Below are 18,857 nucleotides of genomic sequence, written 5' to 3' on the forward strand. Positions count from 1 at the left end.
GTCTAATTATACACTGCAGTACTTCTTTACTCCAATATATTATCGCTTATCATCACAATCACAGGCCAGCCCTGGACACCATTAACTACCCATGACAAACCATTGGCCCTTTATGAGTACATGGTGGACGGCTGATGATGTGATGGAGGGAGTGCCCCCCCCCCCCCTTCCCTCTGTGAAACTTTTACATACTGTGGTCAACATTGATTGCAACATGTAAAGGGTAAACAGCGGGCACAAGCTGTGACTAACAGGTGTCTCCCGCTGATGATAGCACCAGTTTAGCTCCTGACCCCACACTATCCATAGGCCCCATAGTACCCCCTTATCACCCGGGATGTACATTGATGAGGTTAATAACTCCTGCAGCTTCTCATAAGCATATCAATATCCAATACAAAGTTTAGCTTTCCTCATGTTACAGAACTTTTACACAGGATGACTGTCATGCGCTTCAGTGCCTGATAACCATCCCAGCGATTGTCACCCCTGTGCTTTCACATAAGAACGGTTATACCTTAGCGAATGTGTAGTGGCCCAGAGTTTGGGGTCCCCTCCAGAACTTGTAATTGTCTGTTTTATGCATGTCTAATGTCACTGTATGTAGTGTGTATGGAACAGTAATCTCTATGGTAACACTGAGGTACATGAAAGAGTTAATGGCTGGATTTGTGGTAAATTGCGATTTTGCGCGATCGCGATTTTAACATTACAAGTCCCATAGACCCCAGGAGAAAAAAAATGCTGCGAATTTCGCAGGGAAAAAAAAACGCCAGTGGGTGGGCGCCCTAATAGAGTTCCGTCCAGATGAGAGAGCTGCAACCAAGAGAGAGTGAGATCAACAGATAACTAAGACTGTGGATGTAATACCTTAGGAAACCCGAACTGCACGAGTGAAAGGAGATTGGCAAGGAGTGGAAGCCCACTTCTACTACTAATTCAATGAGTACAGGGTATTCTTCTGCTGATTTACAAAACGTTGATGTAAAGGAACAGGACTGAACGCTCCCTGTTCTTGTTTGAAAGGTTCTCAGTGTGTGGACTACTTTATTTCAGTTGGGTGATCCACCGCAGAAGAAGGAACGTTTACGTCATGCTGAGAAAAACAGGACTTAAGGTAACCCAGGTTACTAAACGGGATCTTCCCAAATAAGTAATGAGGTCGGATTTTTAGCCACCCTTAGATAGGAGACGTTAGAGCCCCATGACAAGGTTAATTCTCTACCTCTTTGTCTCCTCGGTTGAGGGCGGACTCCTTGGATGCTGCAAATGGGAGGTGGGAGTGCTTTGGGGATCTCTGGCTGCCACCCCCATTCACAGTAATCAGGCTGTCCTTCAGGCCTCGTTCACATGAGCGCTGTTTTCACGCATCAGAGGCGCACAAAAAGATCGCTTCTGTAAGACCCAATAGTTTCCTATAGAAGCGTTCAGATGAAGGAATTTTAGACACGCAAAATACTCGCACCTGCCAAAGATCAGACGTGCGAGAGCAATTTGCATCTGAAGTCCATGCTGCCAGAAATGATAGGGCCTGACTCCTATGGGAGCTGGAAAACACACACCACTCACCTCAGACGAATGAGTTAGTTCAAATAGCTGGAATTCCCTGGTTCAAGCAATCTTTAGTGCAGTAAAGCCATGATCTTTTGTGTGCCTATACTGCGCAAAAATAGCCCTCGTGTAAACGAGACCTCATAGATTGCCTGTGTAAATGGGCCAACAGTTGCTTCATTTTTAGGCAAGCTGAAGACCAAGCAACTACAACAAGTGAGTGACTCTAACTCACTCGCCCTGTTGAGGTCTTGTAAGCTATTACTAGGGCAACCATCAACCTATGCAAAATTACCCTAAAAGGGGGTGTAGACTTTGCAACCAATTTTTTACTTGAATGCATTTAAAATACCAAAAGCAAGTTTGCAAATAGTCATTTTTAAATGTATGCTTCTGTTTTGTGTACACAGCTCCTATGCAGACCTATGTGTCTCTATGACTACAGACTACAAAGAACCCCAGTTTAGTCTGATAGCCCAGTCATGTGTTACTTCACTCATTTTGCCCCTCCCTCCCTTATCAACTGTCCGCAGGTCATGAAGTAGGGAGGAGAGATGGAGAAGCACATAACTGTAGGATAAAGCACATAGATCTGCGTGGTTGCTGTATACACACAATTGTATTGTATTATGTTTACCTTATATCAGTCTGCAGAACCATAACAAGACTAACGTATAACAACTAACCTACCTGCTGATGGTTTCCAGGTGTCAAAAGCATTTTGGCCACAAACAGTAATATGGCCCTCTTATATAATCCCCAGACTGTACCACCCTGAATACAGATGTCAGGCCCAACCCCCCATTATACAGACTTTACACTGCACCCTGTGTATACAGACCTTAACCTCCCCCCCCCCTTTTCTTTTATCTCTTACAGACCCCAGAGCAGAGGTGCAGATACCCAACCCATTCCTACAGTTTCTTCCCCCTCCAGGATGCCGCAGCAGGCATGGAAATAGGTGTGTATGATGTGAAGACACTGGGGGAGATTTGCCGAATTATCTGCAGGTCTTCTGATATTGCAGGACAGTTATCACCAAATACATTCTGAATGTCACACAATGTCTTCTGCCTGTGTGTCAGTCTACACTGCAATACTGCTGTTCTATTAATGGACCTGGAGACTCAGGATGAGCAGGGCTTTAGATCCCCTATAAATACAGAGAATACTCCATATATTTTGGAATAAGTTAAACTTTTTACAATCACATTGATCCAAACCTCTTTATGTATTATATGGGGGATCGTTCTTCACTGCTCCTCACCTGTTGGTTTGGGTGAAGGTACGGGGTCAGTCTTTGGGCAATCCTGAGGGGGGACGCAAGAACCAGATGATCCAGACTGGAAGATGTACCCTTTGTTGCAGAAACATCCCGGCACACAGAGGTCTATACAGGCGGCTGGTGGATTCTTTTCTCCCTCACAGTTGCTCGGACATGCGGTCCCACAGTCAGTCCAGTGTTGGTTCTTCGGACATTTGTTCTCTGAAATAAAGATTTTCGGTTATCAGATTCTGTAAAATGACTAAAATCAGAGAAATCTCAATATAATTAGCTTATTTTTACACTGTATGGTATAGGAGATAAGGTATATATAGCTGCTGGGAAACCATCAGCAAGCATGCAGGGGCTTTTGAGAGATCTTATTACACATATTATGTCTCCTGCTGTGAATGGACTGCAGGTCAGATTGGCTCATTAACCCCTTAGTTACACAGCATATTTTGAACATAAGGATAAGACGATTTTTGGGGGATTTTCCCCTTCACCTTTCAAAAGCCAGAACTTTTTTATCTTTCCGTTGACGCGGCCGTAGGGGGGCTTGTTTTTTGCGTAGTGAGCTGTAGTTTTTGTTGGCACCATTTTGGTGTACATATAATATACTCTATTACTTTTATTAATTTTTTGGGGAGGGCAGGAAGAGCAAACACATCAATTCTGCCATTGTTTTACCTTTTTACCGCTGTTTATCATAAATTACATGATTTTTTCTGCGGGCCGGTACAATTATGATGATACTAAAATTATATAAATATATGTTCTTTAGGTTTTTCTGCTTTTGCGCAATAAAACCCCTTTTTATGCATCACTGCATTAAAGTCCCATAGCCTTTTTGTTTTTCCATTAACAGTGCTCTGCTAGGGCTTGATTATTGTGTGATGATCTGTAGCTTTTTTGTGCCATTTTGGGTTACAAAGGGCTTTTTGATCACTTTTTATTGCACCTTTTGGTAGACAAAATGAATAGAGTTGAGCGAACGTACTCGTCCGAGCTTGATACTCGTTCCAGTATTAGCGTGTTCGGGATGCTCGTTACTCGTAACGAGTACCACGCGATGTTCGGGTTAATTTCACTTTCATCTTTGAGACGTTAGCGCGCTTTTCTGGCCAATTGAAAGACAGGGAAGGCATTACAACTTCCCCCTGCGACGTTCAAGCCCTATACCACCCCCCTGCAGTGAGTGGCTGGGGAGATCAGGTGTCACCGGAGTATAAAAATCGGCCCCTCCCGCGGCTCGCCTCAGATGCGTTGTGACATAACTGAGGGATAGTGGTATCGTGTTGGAGCTGCTGTAGGGACAGTGTTAGGAGTGATTGTAGGCTTCAAGAACCCCAACGGTCCTTCTTAGGGCCACATCTAACCGTGTGCAGTAGTGTGGAGGCTGCTTTTAGCAGTGTTGCACATTTATTTTTTTTTGGTATATCGGCCGTGCAGAGCATTGCGCCCTGCAGTAATACTCCAGGGAGAGAATTGTGTAGGCAGGGCCAGAAGACATATATTATAGATTGAATATACGCAGTGGGCCTTTGGAAAAAAATCTTGAAAAAAAATCTATTTGGGCTGCCTGTCACTCTGCTCAGTGTTCTGGGTCTGTGTCTGCTGGGGGTAGTAGTTCTCCAAATAAATACGCAGCCAGCTAAGTGTTACAGCAGGCTTGCGCCAAATTATTTCCTGGCTCTGAAATCACAGGTCTGTTGCAGTTAATAACAGTGCAACACTGCAGTTCCGTGACACACTCCAGGGACAGAATTGTGTAGGCAGGGCCAGAAGACATATATTATTGATTGAATATACACAGTGGTCCTTTGGAAAAAAATCTTGAAAAAAAATCTATTTGGCCTGCCTGTCACTGTGCTCAGTGTTCTGGGTCCGTGTGTGCTGAGGGTAGTAGTTCTCCAAATAAATACGCAGCCAGCTAAGTGTTACAGCAGGCTTGCGCCAAATTATTTCCTGGGGTTCCGTAAACGAAGTCAGCCTCCAACCACAGGCCAATAAGCGGCACATTTAATTACAGCGTTCTGTTTCTGCACTACTGCTAATACACCATGCTGAGGGTTAGGGGTAGGCCTATAGGACGTGGACGCGGGCGAGGACGCGGAGGCCCAAGTCAGGGTGTGGGCACAGGCCGAGCCACTGCGGTGGCTAGGGGTAGAGGCAGGGCCAGACCGAACAATCCACCAACGGGTTCCCAAGGCACCCCCTCGCGCCATGCCACCCTGCAGAGATCAAGGTGCTCTACGGTGTGGCAGTTTTTCACAGAGACGCCTGACGACCGACGAACAGTGGTGTGCAACCTTTGTCGCGCCAAGATCAGCTGGGGAGGCACCACCACCAGCATGCGCAGGCATATGATGGCCAAGCACCCCACAAGGTGGGACGATGCCCGTTCACCGCCTCCGGTTTGCACCACTGCCTCTCCCCCTGTGCCCCAACCTGCCACTGAGATCCAACCCCCCTCTGAGGACACAGGCAGTACCGTCTCCTGGCCTGCACCCCCACCCTCACCTCCGCTGTCCTCAGCCCCATCCAGCAATGTCTCTCAGCGTAGCGTCCAGACGTCGCTAGCGCCGCAGTTTGAGCGCAAGCGCAAGTACGACGCCACGCACCCGCACGCTCAAGCGTTAAACGTGCACATTGCAAAATTGATCAGCCTAGAGATGCTGCCGTATAGGCTTGTGGAAACGGAGGCTTTCAAAAGCATGATGGCGGCGGCGGCCCCGCGCTACTCGGTTCCCAGTCGCCACTACTTTTCCCGATGTGCCGTCCCAGCCCTGCACGACCACGTCTCCCGCAACATTGTGCGCGCCCTCACCAACGCGGTTACTGCCAAGGTCCACTTAACAACAGACACGTGGACAAGCACAGGCGGGCAGGGCCACTATATCTCCCTGACGGGACATTGGGTGAATTTAGTGGAGGCTGGGACAGAGTCAGAGCCTGGGACCGCTCACGTCCTACCCACCCCCCGAATTGCGGGCCCCAGCTCGGTGGTGGTATCTGCGGGGGTGTATGCTTCCTCCACTAAACCCTCCTCCTCCTCCTCCTACGCAACCTCTGTCTCGCAATCAAGATGTGTCAGCAGCAGCAGCAAGTCACCAGCAGTCGGTGTCACGCGGCGTGGCAGCACAGCGGTGGGCAAGCGTCAGCAGGCCGTGCTGAAACTACTCAGCTTAGGAGAGAAGAGGCACACGGCCCACGAACTGCTGCAGGGTCTGACAGAGCAGACCGACCGCTGGCTTGCGCCGCTGAGCCTCCAACCGGGCACGGTCGTGTGTGACAACGGCCGTAACCTGGTGGCGGCTCTGCAGCTCGGCAGCCTCACGCACGTGCCATGCCTGGCCCATGTCTTTAATTTGGTGGCTCAGCGCTTTCTGAAAAGCTACCCCCACTTGTCATACCTGCTCGGAAAGGTGCGCCAGCTCTGTGCACATTTCCGCAAATCCCACACGCACGCTGCCACCCTGCGGACCCTGCAACATCGGTTTAATCTGCCAGTGCACCGACTGCTGTGCGACGTGCCCACACAGTGTAGCTCTACGCTCCACATGTTGGCCAGACTCTATGAGCAGCGTAGAGCTATAGTGGAATACCAACTCCAACTTGCGCGGCGCAGTGGGAGTCAGCCTCTTCAATTATTTACAGAAGAGTGGGCCTGGTTGGCAGCCATCTGTCAGGTCCTTGGAAAATTTGAGGAGTCTACCCAGATGGTGAGCGGGGATGCTGCAATCATTAGCGTCACCATTCCTCTGCTATGCCTCTTGAGAAGTTCCCTGCAAAGCATAAAGGCAGACGCTTTGGAATCAGAAACGGAGGCAGGGGAAGACAGTATGTCGCTGGATAGTCAGAGCAACCTCATGTCTATATCTCAGCGCGTTGAGGAGGAGGGAGAGGAGCATGAGGAGGAGGGGGAAGAGACAGCTTGGCCCACTGCTGAGGGTACAGATGCAGCTTGCCTGTCATCCTTTCAGCGTGTATGGCCTGAGGAGGAGGAGGAGGATCCTGAAAGTGATCTTCCGAGTGAGGACAGCCATGTGTTGCGTACAGGTACCCTGGCACACATGGCTGACTTCATGTTAGGATGCCTTTCTCGTGACCCTCGCGTTACACGCATTCTGGCCACTACGGATTACTGGGTGTACACACTGCTCGATCCACGGTATAAGGAGAGCCTTTGCACTCTCATTCCCGAAGAGGAAAGGGGTTCGAGAATGATGCTATACCACAGGGCGCTGGTGGAGAAACTGATGGTAAACTTCCCATCCGACAGCGCTAGTGGCCGAAGGCACATTTCCGCGGCCCAGGTAGCAGGGGAGGCGCAGTGATCAGGCAGCATGTACAGCGCAGGCAGGGGAACACTCTCTAAGGCCTTTGACAGCTTTATGGCTCCCCAACAAGACTGTGTCACCGGTCCCCAGTCAAGGCTGAGTTGGCGGGAGCACTGTAAAAGGATGGTGAGGGAGTACGTAGCCGATTGCAGTACCGTCCTCGGTGACGCCTCTGCCCCCTACAACTGCTGGGTGTTGAAGCTTGACACGTGGCCTGAACTCGCGCTGTATGCCCTGGAGGTGCTTGCTTGTCCTGCGGCTAGCGTCTTGTCAGAGAGTGTGTTTAGTGTGGCTGGGGGAATCATCACGGATAAGCGTACCCACCTGTCAACCGACAGTGCTGACAGGCTTACACTCATCAAGATGAACAAAGCCTGGATTTCCCCAGACTTCTCTTCTCCACCAGCGGACAGCAGCGATACCTAAGCAATACGTAGGCTGCACCCGCGGATGGAAGCATCGTTCTCTATCACCTTCCAAAACGGGGACCTTTTCGCTTCATCTATCTGTGTATAATATTCCTCCTCCTCCTCCTGCTCCTCCTCCTGAAACCTCACATAATCACGCCGAACGGGCAATTTTTCTTAGGCCCACAAGGCTCAGTCATATAATTTTTCTAAACAATTTTTATACGTTTCAATGCTCATTAAAGCGTTGAAACTTTCACCTGAACCAACTTTTATTTTAACTGGGCTGCCTCCAGGCCTAGTTACAAATTATGCCACATTAAACAAAGCGATTAATGGGTTTCACCTGCCCTCTTGGTTGGGCATGGGCAATTTTTCAGAGGTACATTAGTACTGTTGGTACACCAATTTTTGTGGGCCCTCGCCTACAGTGTAATCAAATTAATTTTTAGCCCACCTGCATTAAAGCTGACATTACCTCAGCTGTGCTGGGCACTGCAATGGGATATATTTATGTACCGCCGCTGGCTTCCTGGCACCCACCCATGCTGTGGGTCCACAGGGAGTTGTAAATGCATCTGTGTCCACTTCTAAAGAACCCCAGTCTGACTGGGGCATGGAGTATGGGCCGAAGCCCACCTGTATTGTATCTGACGTTAGCTCTGCTGAGTGGGGCACTGGAATGGGATATATTTATGTACCGCCGGTGGGTTCCAGGGAGCCACCCATGCTGTCGGTCCACATGGAGTTGTAACTGCATGTGTCCACTTCTAAAGAACCCCAGTCTGACTGGGGCATGCAGTGTGGGCCGAAGCCCACCTGCATTAAACATGACAATACTACCTCAGCTGTGATGGACAATGCAATGGGATATTTGTTTGTACCGCCGGTGGGTTCCAGGGAGCCACCCATGCTGTGGGTGCACACGGAATTCCCATTGCGGCGTTGTACCTGCCTGTGACTATATATAAAAAACCGCGGTCTGACTGGGGCATGCAGACACCTTGACAGAATGAATAGTGTGTGGCACATAGGTTCCCCATTGCTATGCCCACGTGTGCAGCTCCAGATGGAGGTGGCACAGGATTGGATTTCTCATTGCTTCTGTACAGCATTGTGGGCTATCGCCCCGCCACTTTTAAAGAGGGTCGCTGCCTAGCCGTGCCAACCCTCTGCAGTGTGTGCCTGCGGTTCTCCTCATGGCAGACGCACTTATAAATAGACATGAGGCCAGCATGTGGCATGAGTGCAGCTGAAGGCTGGGCAGGGACAGTTTGGTGTGCGCTGTGGACACTGGGTCGTGGGGGGGGGGGTTGGGCAGCATGTAACCCAGGAGAAGTGGCAGTGGAGTGTCATGCAGGCAGTGATTGTGCTTTGTTGGAGGTAGTGTGGTGCTTAGCTAAGGTATGCATTGCTAATGAGGGCTTTTCAGAAGTAAAAGTTGTTGGGAGGGGGGGGGGCCCACTCTTGCCGCTATTGTGGCTTAATAGTGGGACCTGGGAACTTGAGATGCAGCCCAACATGTAGCCCCTCGCCTGCCCTATCTGTTGCTGTGTCGTTCCCATCACTTTTTTGAATTGCCCCGATTTTCACCAATGAAAACCTTAGCGAGCATCGGCGATATACAAAAATGCTCGGGTCGCCCATTGACTTCAATGGGGTTCGTGACTCGAAACGAACCCTCGAGCATCGCGGAAAATTCGTCTCGAGTAACGAGCACCCGAGCATTTTGGTGCTCGCTCATCTCTATTCATCATGTATCAGTCAGCAGAACCATAACAAGACTAACCAATAACAACTAACGTACCTGATGCAGGTTGCCAGGTATCAAAAGTTTTGGTTTTGTTCCTATTTATAAAGGAAATGCCCCAACCAATAGCATTTAATCCACAAACAGTAATATGACCCTGCTTAACACATGAAATAATGAACAGGAAACATATACCAGGCCTCCTGAATAGACATATCGGTACCAGATCTGCAATTTTCCTCAAACCCAGTTTATCATACAGACTCCAGACTAGATCCCTTTTATACAGATCAGACCAGAGTCCTTTTATACAGACCCAAGACCAGACTACCCTGACTGATGCCAGGCCCAAACCCTCTTTATACAGACTTAATACCACACCCTGTGTATACAGACCCCAGACCAGAGGTGCAGATACTCACCTCTCCCCATTCCTGCAGTTCTCTCCCCCTCCAGGATGGCGCTGCAGGAATGGGAAGAGGCGAGCATGATGTAAAGATACTGGGAAAGATTTGACGGGTTATCTGCGGGTCTTCTGATATTGCAGGAGAGTGGTCACCCAGCATATTCTGAATGTCCCACAGTCTCTTCTGCCTGTGTGTCAGTCTACACTGTAGTACTGTTGTTCTATTCATGGACCTGGAGGCTCAGGATGAGCAGGGCTTTAGGTTCCTTATAAACACAGAGAATACTCCATATAATTTGGAATGGTTTACATTTTTTAGAATCACATTGTTCCAAACCTCTTCATGTATTATGTGGGGGATCGTTCTTCGCTGCTCCTCACCTGGTGGTTTAGGACAATCCTTAATGAGGACACAGGGACCGGATTCTCCAGACTGGAAGACGTACTCTTTATCACAGAAGCATCCTTTCACAGTGTCAGCTGTACACTTGATTTTTGCACCTACATTTTGACAGTTGTACGGGCATGCGGTCCCTTTGTCTTCCCAGTGTTGGTTCTTTGGGCATTTGTGCACTGAAATACAGAATTTCTATTATCAAATTCTGTAAAACCATGAAGTTATGAAGAAGGGAGGAGATGGAGAAACAGATAACAGCGGGATAACGCACACAGATCTGTATTATGTTCATCATGTATCAGTCAGCAGAACCATAACAAAATAAGCAATTACAACTAACCTACCTGCTGATGGTTTCCAGGTTTTAGAAGTTTTGGTTTTGTTCCTTTTTATATGGGAAATGCCCCAACCAATAGCATTTGGTGCACAAACAGTAATATGACCCTGCTTAGCCCACCCAAGAATGAACAGAAAACATAAACCAGGCCCCCTAAATAGAGATACAGATTCCAGACCAGCTATATACAGACCTAAGACCAAGCCCTTAAGGCCGCCTGCACATGAACACGCCAGATTCCGGACGCGGGATTCCGCAGTGGAATCAGACCCTGTGCATGGCCAGATACCCCTACATACCTGTCCCGATTCATCTTATCTATATGGAGAATGTGTCGGCCGGCCCGCTGCCGCACATGCACAGTACAAATAATGCCGCGCCATCACTAAGCAATGTTGTAGATCCCGCAAACTTTCCGCAATCAAATTGTGGAAAGTCCGCAAGTTGGTCGCCTTTCATTGACTTCAATGGATGTCGTCCATGCGGAATCCACACAGAATCACAGAATGCTGCGATTTCCGCTTGTGTAGAGGAGATCATGTTTGGTCATATCATGCTATGGGCGGTATTTACTGCGGAATCCCGAGCTGGACGTGCAGGGGGCCTAAGTAAGATATATTCCTTAAACCCCGTTTATCATAAAGACACCAGGGTAGATCCCCTTCATATAAGCCCCAGACCACCCTGAATACAGCTGCCAGGTCAGATGCCCCTTTATACAGACTTTACACTACACCCTGTGTATACAGACCTCACCCCCCCCCCTTCCTTTTTACAGACCGCAGCCCAGAGATGCAGATACTCACCTCTCCCCATTCCTGCAGTCCTCTCCCCATCGGGATGGCGCCGCAGGAATGGGAAGAGAGAAGTATGGTGTAAAGACACTGGGGGAGAGTTGCCAGATTATTTGGGGGTCTATTGCAGGAGAGTTGTCACCCAGCCCATTCTGAATGTCCCAGTCTCTTCTGCCTGTGTGTCAGTCTACACTGTAGTACTGTTGTTCTATTCGTGGATCTGGGGCTTAGGTTGAGCAGGGCTTTAGGTTCCTTATAAACACAGAGAAGATTTCATATATTTTGGAATGAGTTACATTTTTTAGAATCACATTGATCCAAACCTCTTCATGTATTATGTGGGGGATCGTTCTTCACTGCTCCTCACCTGTTGGTTTGGGTGAAGGTACGGGGTCAGTCTTTGGGCAATCCTGAGGAAGGACGCAAGAACCGGATGATCCAGACTGGAAGATGTACCCTTTGTTGCAGAAACATCCCGGCACACAGAGGTCTATACAGGCGGCTGGTGGATTCTTTTCTCCCTCACAGTTGCTAGGACATGCGGTCCCACAGTCAGTCCAGTGTTGGTTCTTTGGACATTTGTTCTCTGAAATAAAGATTTTCGGTTATCAGATTCTGTAAAATGACTGAAATCAGTGAAATCTCAATATAATTAGCTTATTTTTACACTGTATGGTATAGGAGATAAGCTATATATAGCTGCTGGGAAACCATCAACAAGCAGGCAGGGGCTTTTGAGAGATCTTATTACACATATTATGTCTCCTGCTGTGAATGGACTGCAGGTCAGATTGGCTCATTAACCCCTTAGTTACACAGCATATTTTGAACATAAGGATGAGACGATTTTGGGGGGATTTCCCCTTCACCTTTCAAAAGCCAGAACTTTTTTATCTTTCCGTTGACGCGGCCGTAGGGGGGCTTGTTTTTTGCGTAGTGAGCTGTAGTTTTTGTTGGCACCATTTTGGTGTACATATAATATACTCTATTACTTTTATTAATTTTTGGGGGGAGGGCAGGAAGAGCAAACACATCAATTCTGCTATTGTTTTACCTTTTTACCGCTGTTTATCATAAATTCCATGATGATTTTTTCTGCGGGCCGGTACAATTATGATGATACTAAAATTATATTAATATATATTCTTTAGGTTTTTCTGCTTTTGCGCAATAAAAACCCTTTTTTTGCACCACTGCATTAAAGTCCCATACCATAACCTTTTTGTTTTTCCATTAACAGTGCTCTGCTAGGGCTTGATTATTGTGTGACGATCTGTAGGTTTTTTGTGCCATTTTGGGTTACAAAGGGCTTTTTGATCACTTTTTATTGCGTTTTTTGGTAGACAAAATGAATAAAAAAAGCATTTGGACTCCATTTTTTTCCTCAATAGTGTTTGCCGTGCAGCATAGAAAACACGGTCAACATTTTTTGATATTTAAGAGTTTGCTGTGAGTGTGGACCATTTATTTAACCATCTGGATTCACCGCAGAGGAAGGAATGGTGGTGTCACCCGTAAAAGCAGACTGCTAAGGTAAACCATGTATTGGGTTAATTTTTTGAAGGGCCTCTCCCGGACGGGTCTCATGCTACCCTCAGGGTAGATGATGGTAGAGACCCATGACAAGGCCCAAACTCTACCCCGCTGTCCCCAAGGCTGAGGGCTCTCTCCTCAGAAGCTGCAGGGCGAAGCTCTTATGACGTCATGAACAGGATGAATTCTTTGTGCCTATACTGTAAAAACGGAGAGTAAACACACCTCCGCCATTTATCGGTCAAGGAAGCAATTCATTGCCCGTGTCCAAGCTAAAAAGAGTCATTTCTGGTTCAAAGCCCTCTGAGATTCTCTAAAGTGAAGGACAAGATCCCTCCGATTCTCTGAGTTACTTTAAATAGTCGAGGACAAGATCCCTCCAACCCTCTGAGCCTGCAGCAAGTATCGGGACATGGTGTCAGTTCCTCTGAGCCTCCAGGAATTAAAGCTAACACAATTGCGAGTCCTCTGAGCCTGAAGACACTAACTAGAATGGTGAGAAACTGAGGCATCTGCAGAAAATACGGAAAGAAAACCCAAGTTCATCATTCAAGTCTCAGTTATACGTGGCAAGGATGCTTTATGAGTTAAGAAGGGGCTGTGTTGTGTTATTAGACCGTGTGGAGTTGCCCGCATCGCATGGTGAGCAACCAACTACTAATGTGGACTTAGAATGTGTGCTGGTGCAAGAGGGAAGGAATGTCCTAATGTAGATGTGTGTATTAATGGATTCCACATTGTGCAAGCAGGCTAATTTCTCATCCAGAAGACCCCAATTTTATCTAGAATACCCAACTTTCCTACAGTCTCCTATGTCTAGACTATCTGGTTTTGCAGTAATAATAAGTAGTGCCTCCTGAGATCCAGCTTGTCTACAGTTCTTAATATAAGAATCAATATTTGGGCAGAGATTGCTCCCCCCCACATAACCAGACGAGATATGAAGCTAACATTCAAGTTTTGCCATCTTGCTTCTAGCGAGCCAATATACGTGGCTGGACTGCCAAACTAAAGTATCTGGATATGATCATTAATGTTCTCAGAAATCAATCTACTGATACTCCAGCCAAGCTCTGTGATTGTTCCAATAGCACATGCCACACCTAGAGGGAGTTTCCCAGGAATTGTGACTATTATGTTTTTTAAATTAATGTAATTGTAACCAAGTGTTTTTAAATGTCTGTGTGTGTGATATGTTCTTCAAGGGTCACCAAGACCATCACTGGGTTGAAACCCGTCCTTTGCTTTGATGTTTGTTGGCACTAAGCATTAATAAAGCATGTTCTTTTTGCACGGGAAGCCAAATTAAACCTTTATTCTTGTTCGTTATACAAGCTGGGACTGAGCGGTGAAGCCAGAGCTCCGTGAATACAAGCTTCCACAAAACTGACACCACCTGGATGTAGTGAAGGTGAGCAACCTATTTTTTTCTCTGCCTAGTACCCCTTTGAAAGGCCTGCCCTGGGTTACTTGGGCGGGTCCCGAGTTACCCTCAGGGTGGGAGATGGCTAAGCCTCGTGACGAGGCCCAAATTCTACTCCGCTGTCTCCTAGGCTGGGGTGCGCTCCTCAGACGCTGCAAGGGAGGAGAGCAGATGGAACAACACATACAGCAGGATAAAGCACATAGATCTGCGTGGTTGCTGTATACACACAATTGTATTGTATTAGGTTAATCATGTATCAGTCAGCAGAACCATAACAAGACTAACATATAACAACTAACCAATAACAACTAACCTACCTGCTGATGGTTGGTAGGTATCAAAGTTTTGGTTTTGTTCCTGTTTATAAAGGAAATGCTCCAAACAAAAGCATTTATTCCACAAACAGTAATATGACCCTGCTTAACAAATGAAATAATGAACGAGAAACATATACCAGGCCTCCTGAATAGACATAGATACCAGACCTGCAATATTCCTCAAACCCCGTTTATCCTACAGACCGTAGACTAGATGCCTTTTATACAGACCCAAGACCAGACCACCCTGACAGATGCCAGGCCCAAACCCTCTTTATACAGACTTAATACCCCACCCTGTGTATACAGACCCCAGACCAGAGGTGCAGATACTCACCTCTCCCCATTCCTGCAGTCCTCTCCCCCTCCAGGATGGCGCCGCAGAAATGGGAAGAGGTAAGTATGGTGTAAAGACACTGGGGGAGATTTGCCGGATTATCTGGGGGTCTATTGCAGGAGAGTTGTCACCCAGCAGATTCTGAATGTCACATAGTCTCTCCTGCCTGTGTGTCAGTCTACACTGTAGTACTGTTGTTCTATTCATGGACCTGAAGGCTCAGGATGAGCAGGGCTTTAGGTTCCTTATAAACACAGAGAATACTTCATATAATTTGGAATGGTTTACATTTTTTAGAATCACATTATTCCAAACCTTTTCATGTATTATATGGGGGATCGTTCTTCGCTGCTCCTCACCTGGTGGTTTAGGACAATCCTTAATGAGGACACAGGGACCGGAGCCTCCAGACTGGAAGACGTACTCTTTATCACAGAAGCATCCTGCCACAGTGTCAGCTGTACACTTGATTTTTGCACCTACATTTTGACAGTTGTACGGACATGCGGTCCCTTTGTCTTCCCAGTGTTGGTTCTTTGGGCATTTGTGCACTGAAATACAGAATTGCTATTATCAAATTCTGTAAAACCATTAAGTTATGGAGAAGGGAGGAAATGGAGAAACAGATAACAGCGGGATAAAGCACACAGATCTGTATTATGTTCATCATGTATCAGTCAGCAGAACCATAACAAAATAACCAATAACGACAAGCCTACCTGCTGATGGTTTCCAAGTTTTAGAAGTTTTGGTTTTGTTCCTTTTTATATGGGAAATGCCCCAACCAATAACATTTGGTCCACAAACAGTAAGATAACCCTGTTTAGCCCACCCACAAATGAACAGAAAACATATACCAGGCCCCCTAAATAGGGATATAGATTCCAGACCAGCTATATACAGACCTAAGACCAAGCCCTTAAGGCCGCCTGCACATGGCCACAGCAGATTCCGGATGCGGGATCCTGCAGTAGAATCAGACCCTGTGCATGGCCAGTTACCCTTGCATACCTGTCCCGATTCTTCTTATCTGTATTGCGGATGTTTCGTCCGGCCCGCTGCCGCACATGCACAGTACAGAAAATGCTGCACCGTCACTAAGCAATGTTGCGGATCCCGCGAACTTTCCGCGATAATGATTGTGGTAGGTCCGCAAGTCGGTCGCCTTCTATTGACTTCAATGGATGTCGTCCATGCGGAATCCACACAGAATCACAGAATGCTGCGATTTTCCCTCTGTGAGTGGAAAATCGCAATCGATTTCCGCTCGTGTAGAGGAGATCATGTTTGGTCATATCATGCTATGGGCGGTATTTACTGCGGAATCCCCAGGTGGACGTGCAGGGGGCCTAAGTAAGAAAAATCCCTTAACCCCATTTATCATAAAGACATCAGGGTAGATCCCCTTCATACAAACCCCAGACCACCCTGAATACAGATGCCAGGTCAGATGCCCCTTTATATAGACTTTACACTACACCCTGTGTATACAGACCTCACCCCCCTCCTTTTTACAGACCGCAGCCCAGAGATGCAGATACTCACCTCTCCCCATTCCTGCAGTAATTTCCCCCTGGCCCAGATGACGCAGCAGGAATGGGAAGAGGTGAGTATGATGTAAAGGCACTGGGGGAGATTTGCCAGATTATTTTGGAGTCTATTGCAGGAGAGTTGTCACCCAGCACATTCTGAATGTCACACAATCTCTTCTGCCTGTGTGTCAGTCTACACTGTAGTACTGTTGTTCTATTCATGGATCTGGTGCTTAGGATGAGCAGGGCTTTAGGTTCCATATATTTTGGAATGAGTTACAATTTTTAGAATCACATTGTTCCAAACCTCTTCATGTATTATGTGGGGGATCATTCTTCACTGCTCCTCACCTGTTGGTTTAGGTGAAGTTACAGGGTTAATCTTTGGGCAATCCTTGCGAAGGACACAGGAGCCAGATGTTCCAGACTTGAAGATGTACGGTTCTTTGCAGAAACACCCCGGCTTACAGGTATTTGGACACTTAAAGAGCATATGTCCTATAATATTACACCTGGCCGGGCACACGGTCCCACAGTCCTTCCATTCTTGGTTCTCCAGGCATTTGTGTTCTGAAATAAAGAATTTCTATTATAAAATCCTAGAAAATGACTGAAATCAGCGAAATCTTACTAGAATTATCAGTGTATTTTTACACTGTGATATAGAAAATAAAGTGTATATAGCTGCGTGGAAACCATCAGCAAGCAGGCAGGGGCTTTTAGAGATCTTATTACAGGTATTACATCTCCTGCTGTAAACGCACTGCAAGTCAGATCGGCTCATTAACCCCTTAGGGATGCGGCCTGTTGTGGACTTGAGGAAGCTTCAGTCTTTTGGGGATTTTCATCTGCACTTTTCAAAAGCCATAGCTGTTATATTTTACCGCTGACCCGGCCGTATGAGGGATTGTTTTTTGTGTGGTGAGGTGTAATTTTTATTGGTATCATTCTGGTGCACAAATGATATATTGTATAACTTTGCCATAAAAAACTTTTGAGGACAGAGAGAAAAAAATATCAATTCTGCAATAACTTTTTTTTTCTTTTTTACCGCTGTTCATCATGCGGTATAAATGACGCGGTACATTTTTCTGGGGGCCGGTACAATTATGATGGCAATACGTTTTTCCACAATAAAACCCCTTTTTGTACATTGTTGCATTCATAGTCGCATAACTTTTTTAATTTTTCCATAAACAGAGCTCTCTTCAGGCTTGCTTATTGTGGCGAGCGATAGTTATTTTTATTGGGCCATTTTGGTGAACATATAGCTTTTTTAAAATCATTTTTTGTTTTTTTGAGGGGGAGACAAAATGAACAAAGGAAAAACATTTTGGTGCCAATTTTTTTTTTAAGTAGTGTTTGTCATGCAGGATAAAAAAAGTATGTTCAATTTATTGCAACAAACAATTCACTGCAGTACTTCTTACTGCAATACATTATTGCTTATTATAGCATCACAGATCCGGACACCATTAACTGACGCTGGTAAACCATTGGCCCTTCATAATTAAATTGTGGGGGCCCAATAATGTGATGGAGGGAGTGATTCCCCCCCTCCCCTGTGAAACTTATACATATTGCAATCAACATTGGCTGCAACATGTAAAGGTTTAATAGTGGGGGCCAGCTGTGACTTAGGGCAGCCAACCCAGACATCCATAAGCATAAGACATGCATTAAACAGCTGTGGACTCAGCCGTGACCGAGCATATGGCTGTGACATTGTATGAGAGAGAGAGGTGGCATATTTTTACTTTCTGCCTAAAATGCTCAAGCCTCTAACAAGGCCCCCAGGAAGGCCGATTATAGCTGGCATAGTTTCCTTGACTAGCTGCTTATCCCAATATATCGACAGACAATTGCAGTGATTTGTAAAACAACTCCCGGCTCATTTGATGGATGCTATCCACCTCCTGACATTGATACAGGAGATATCTTGGAGGGATACCTATATTTGGGTTTCCTTGGACATCCCCACCCTGTATTTCAACATCCCACACACACTAGGAGTTCAACCCATTAAACAATATTTGGAACAAGGTATCCTTGTGAGGGTATATATATATATTGCCATATGTTTTTTTTAATGTTTTATACCTATATGCAAGTTTTATTCAATTCCAAATGAAAAAAACGTATATGTCGCCTTACATCAGATATTCCAAGGCTTTAGAAGGCTGAGAGAGATGTTCTAGAAATTCAGAGAAGATACGGAACCAGACATGAAGGACGCGTGTACTTGGCCGTTTTCCCAGAAGCCCATATCAAGATGTACCACTATGTACATAATTTTCACTGTCCCAGGCCGGAAATCCGGACTTCTTAGAATTGAGTGGGTGATTCTTTGCACTGGAGTTAATTAAATACGTGATTTTCTGTACAAGCCAGAGGTGCCTCACTGTCTAAGGCGGAAATCCGGACTTCCCATATATGGTTATGAGCCCATCACCCCCTGGTGGG

At 46.5% G+C, this 18,857-nt stretch overlaps 1 protein-coding gene across 9 annotated transcripts in view; it reads right to left on the reverse strand.

The window, feature by feature from the left end:
- The window catches only part of LOC136631951 (zonadhesin-like), a 91,608-nt gene that overhangs the window by 22,293 nt on the left and 50,458 nt on the right, over window positions 1–18,857 (reverse strand). For 5 of the 9 annotated variants that reach the window (XM_066606468.1, XM_066606463.1, XM_066606459.1 and 2 more), the window contains 5 exons: window positions 16,746–16,964; window positions 15,222–15,413; window positions 11,617–11,835; window positions 10,103–10,294; window positions 2,819–3,037 (listed from right to left, as the gene is read on the reverse strand). In XM_066606468.1, the coding sequence (XP_066462565.1) occupies window positions 2,819–3,037; window positions 10,103–10,294; window positions 11,617–11,835; window positions 15,222–15,413; window positions 16,746–16,964 (1,041 nt within the window). The remainder of the gene's footprint in view (window positions 1–2,818; window positions 3,038–10,102; window positions 10,295–11,616; window positions 11,836–15,221; window positions 15,414–16,745; window positions 16,965–18,857) is intronic. The other 4 variants (XM_066606462.1, XM_066606467.1, XM_066606460.1 and 1 more) reach the window with 3 other exon arrangements.

This window comes from Eleutherodactylus coqui, chromosome 6, assembly GCF_035609145.1.
Source record: "Eleutherodactylus coqui strain aEleCoq1 chromosome 6, aEleCoq1.hap1, whole genome shotgun sequence".
Lineage (NCBI taxonomy): Eukaryota > Metazoa > Chordata > Amphibia > Anura > Eleutherodactylidae > Eleutherodactylus > Eleutherodactylus coqui.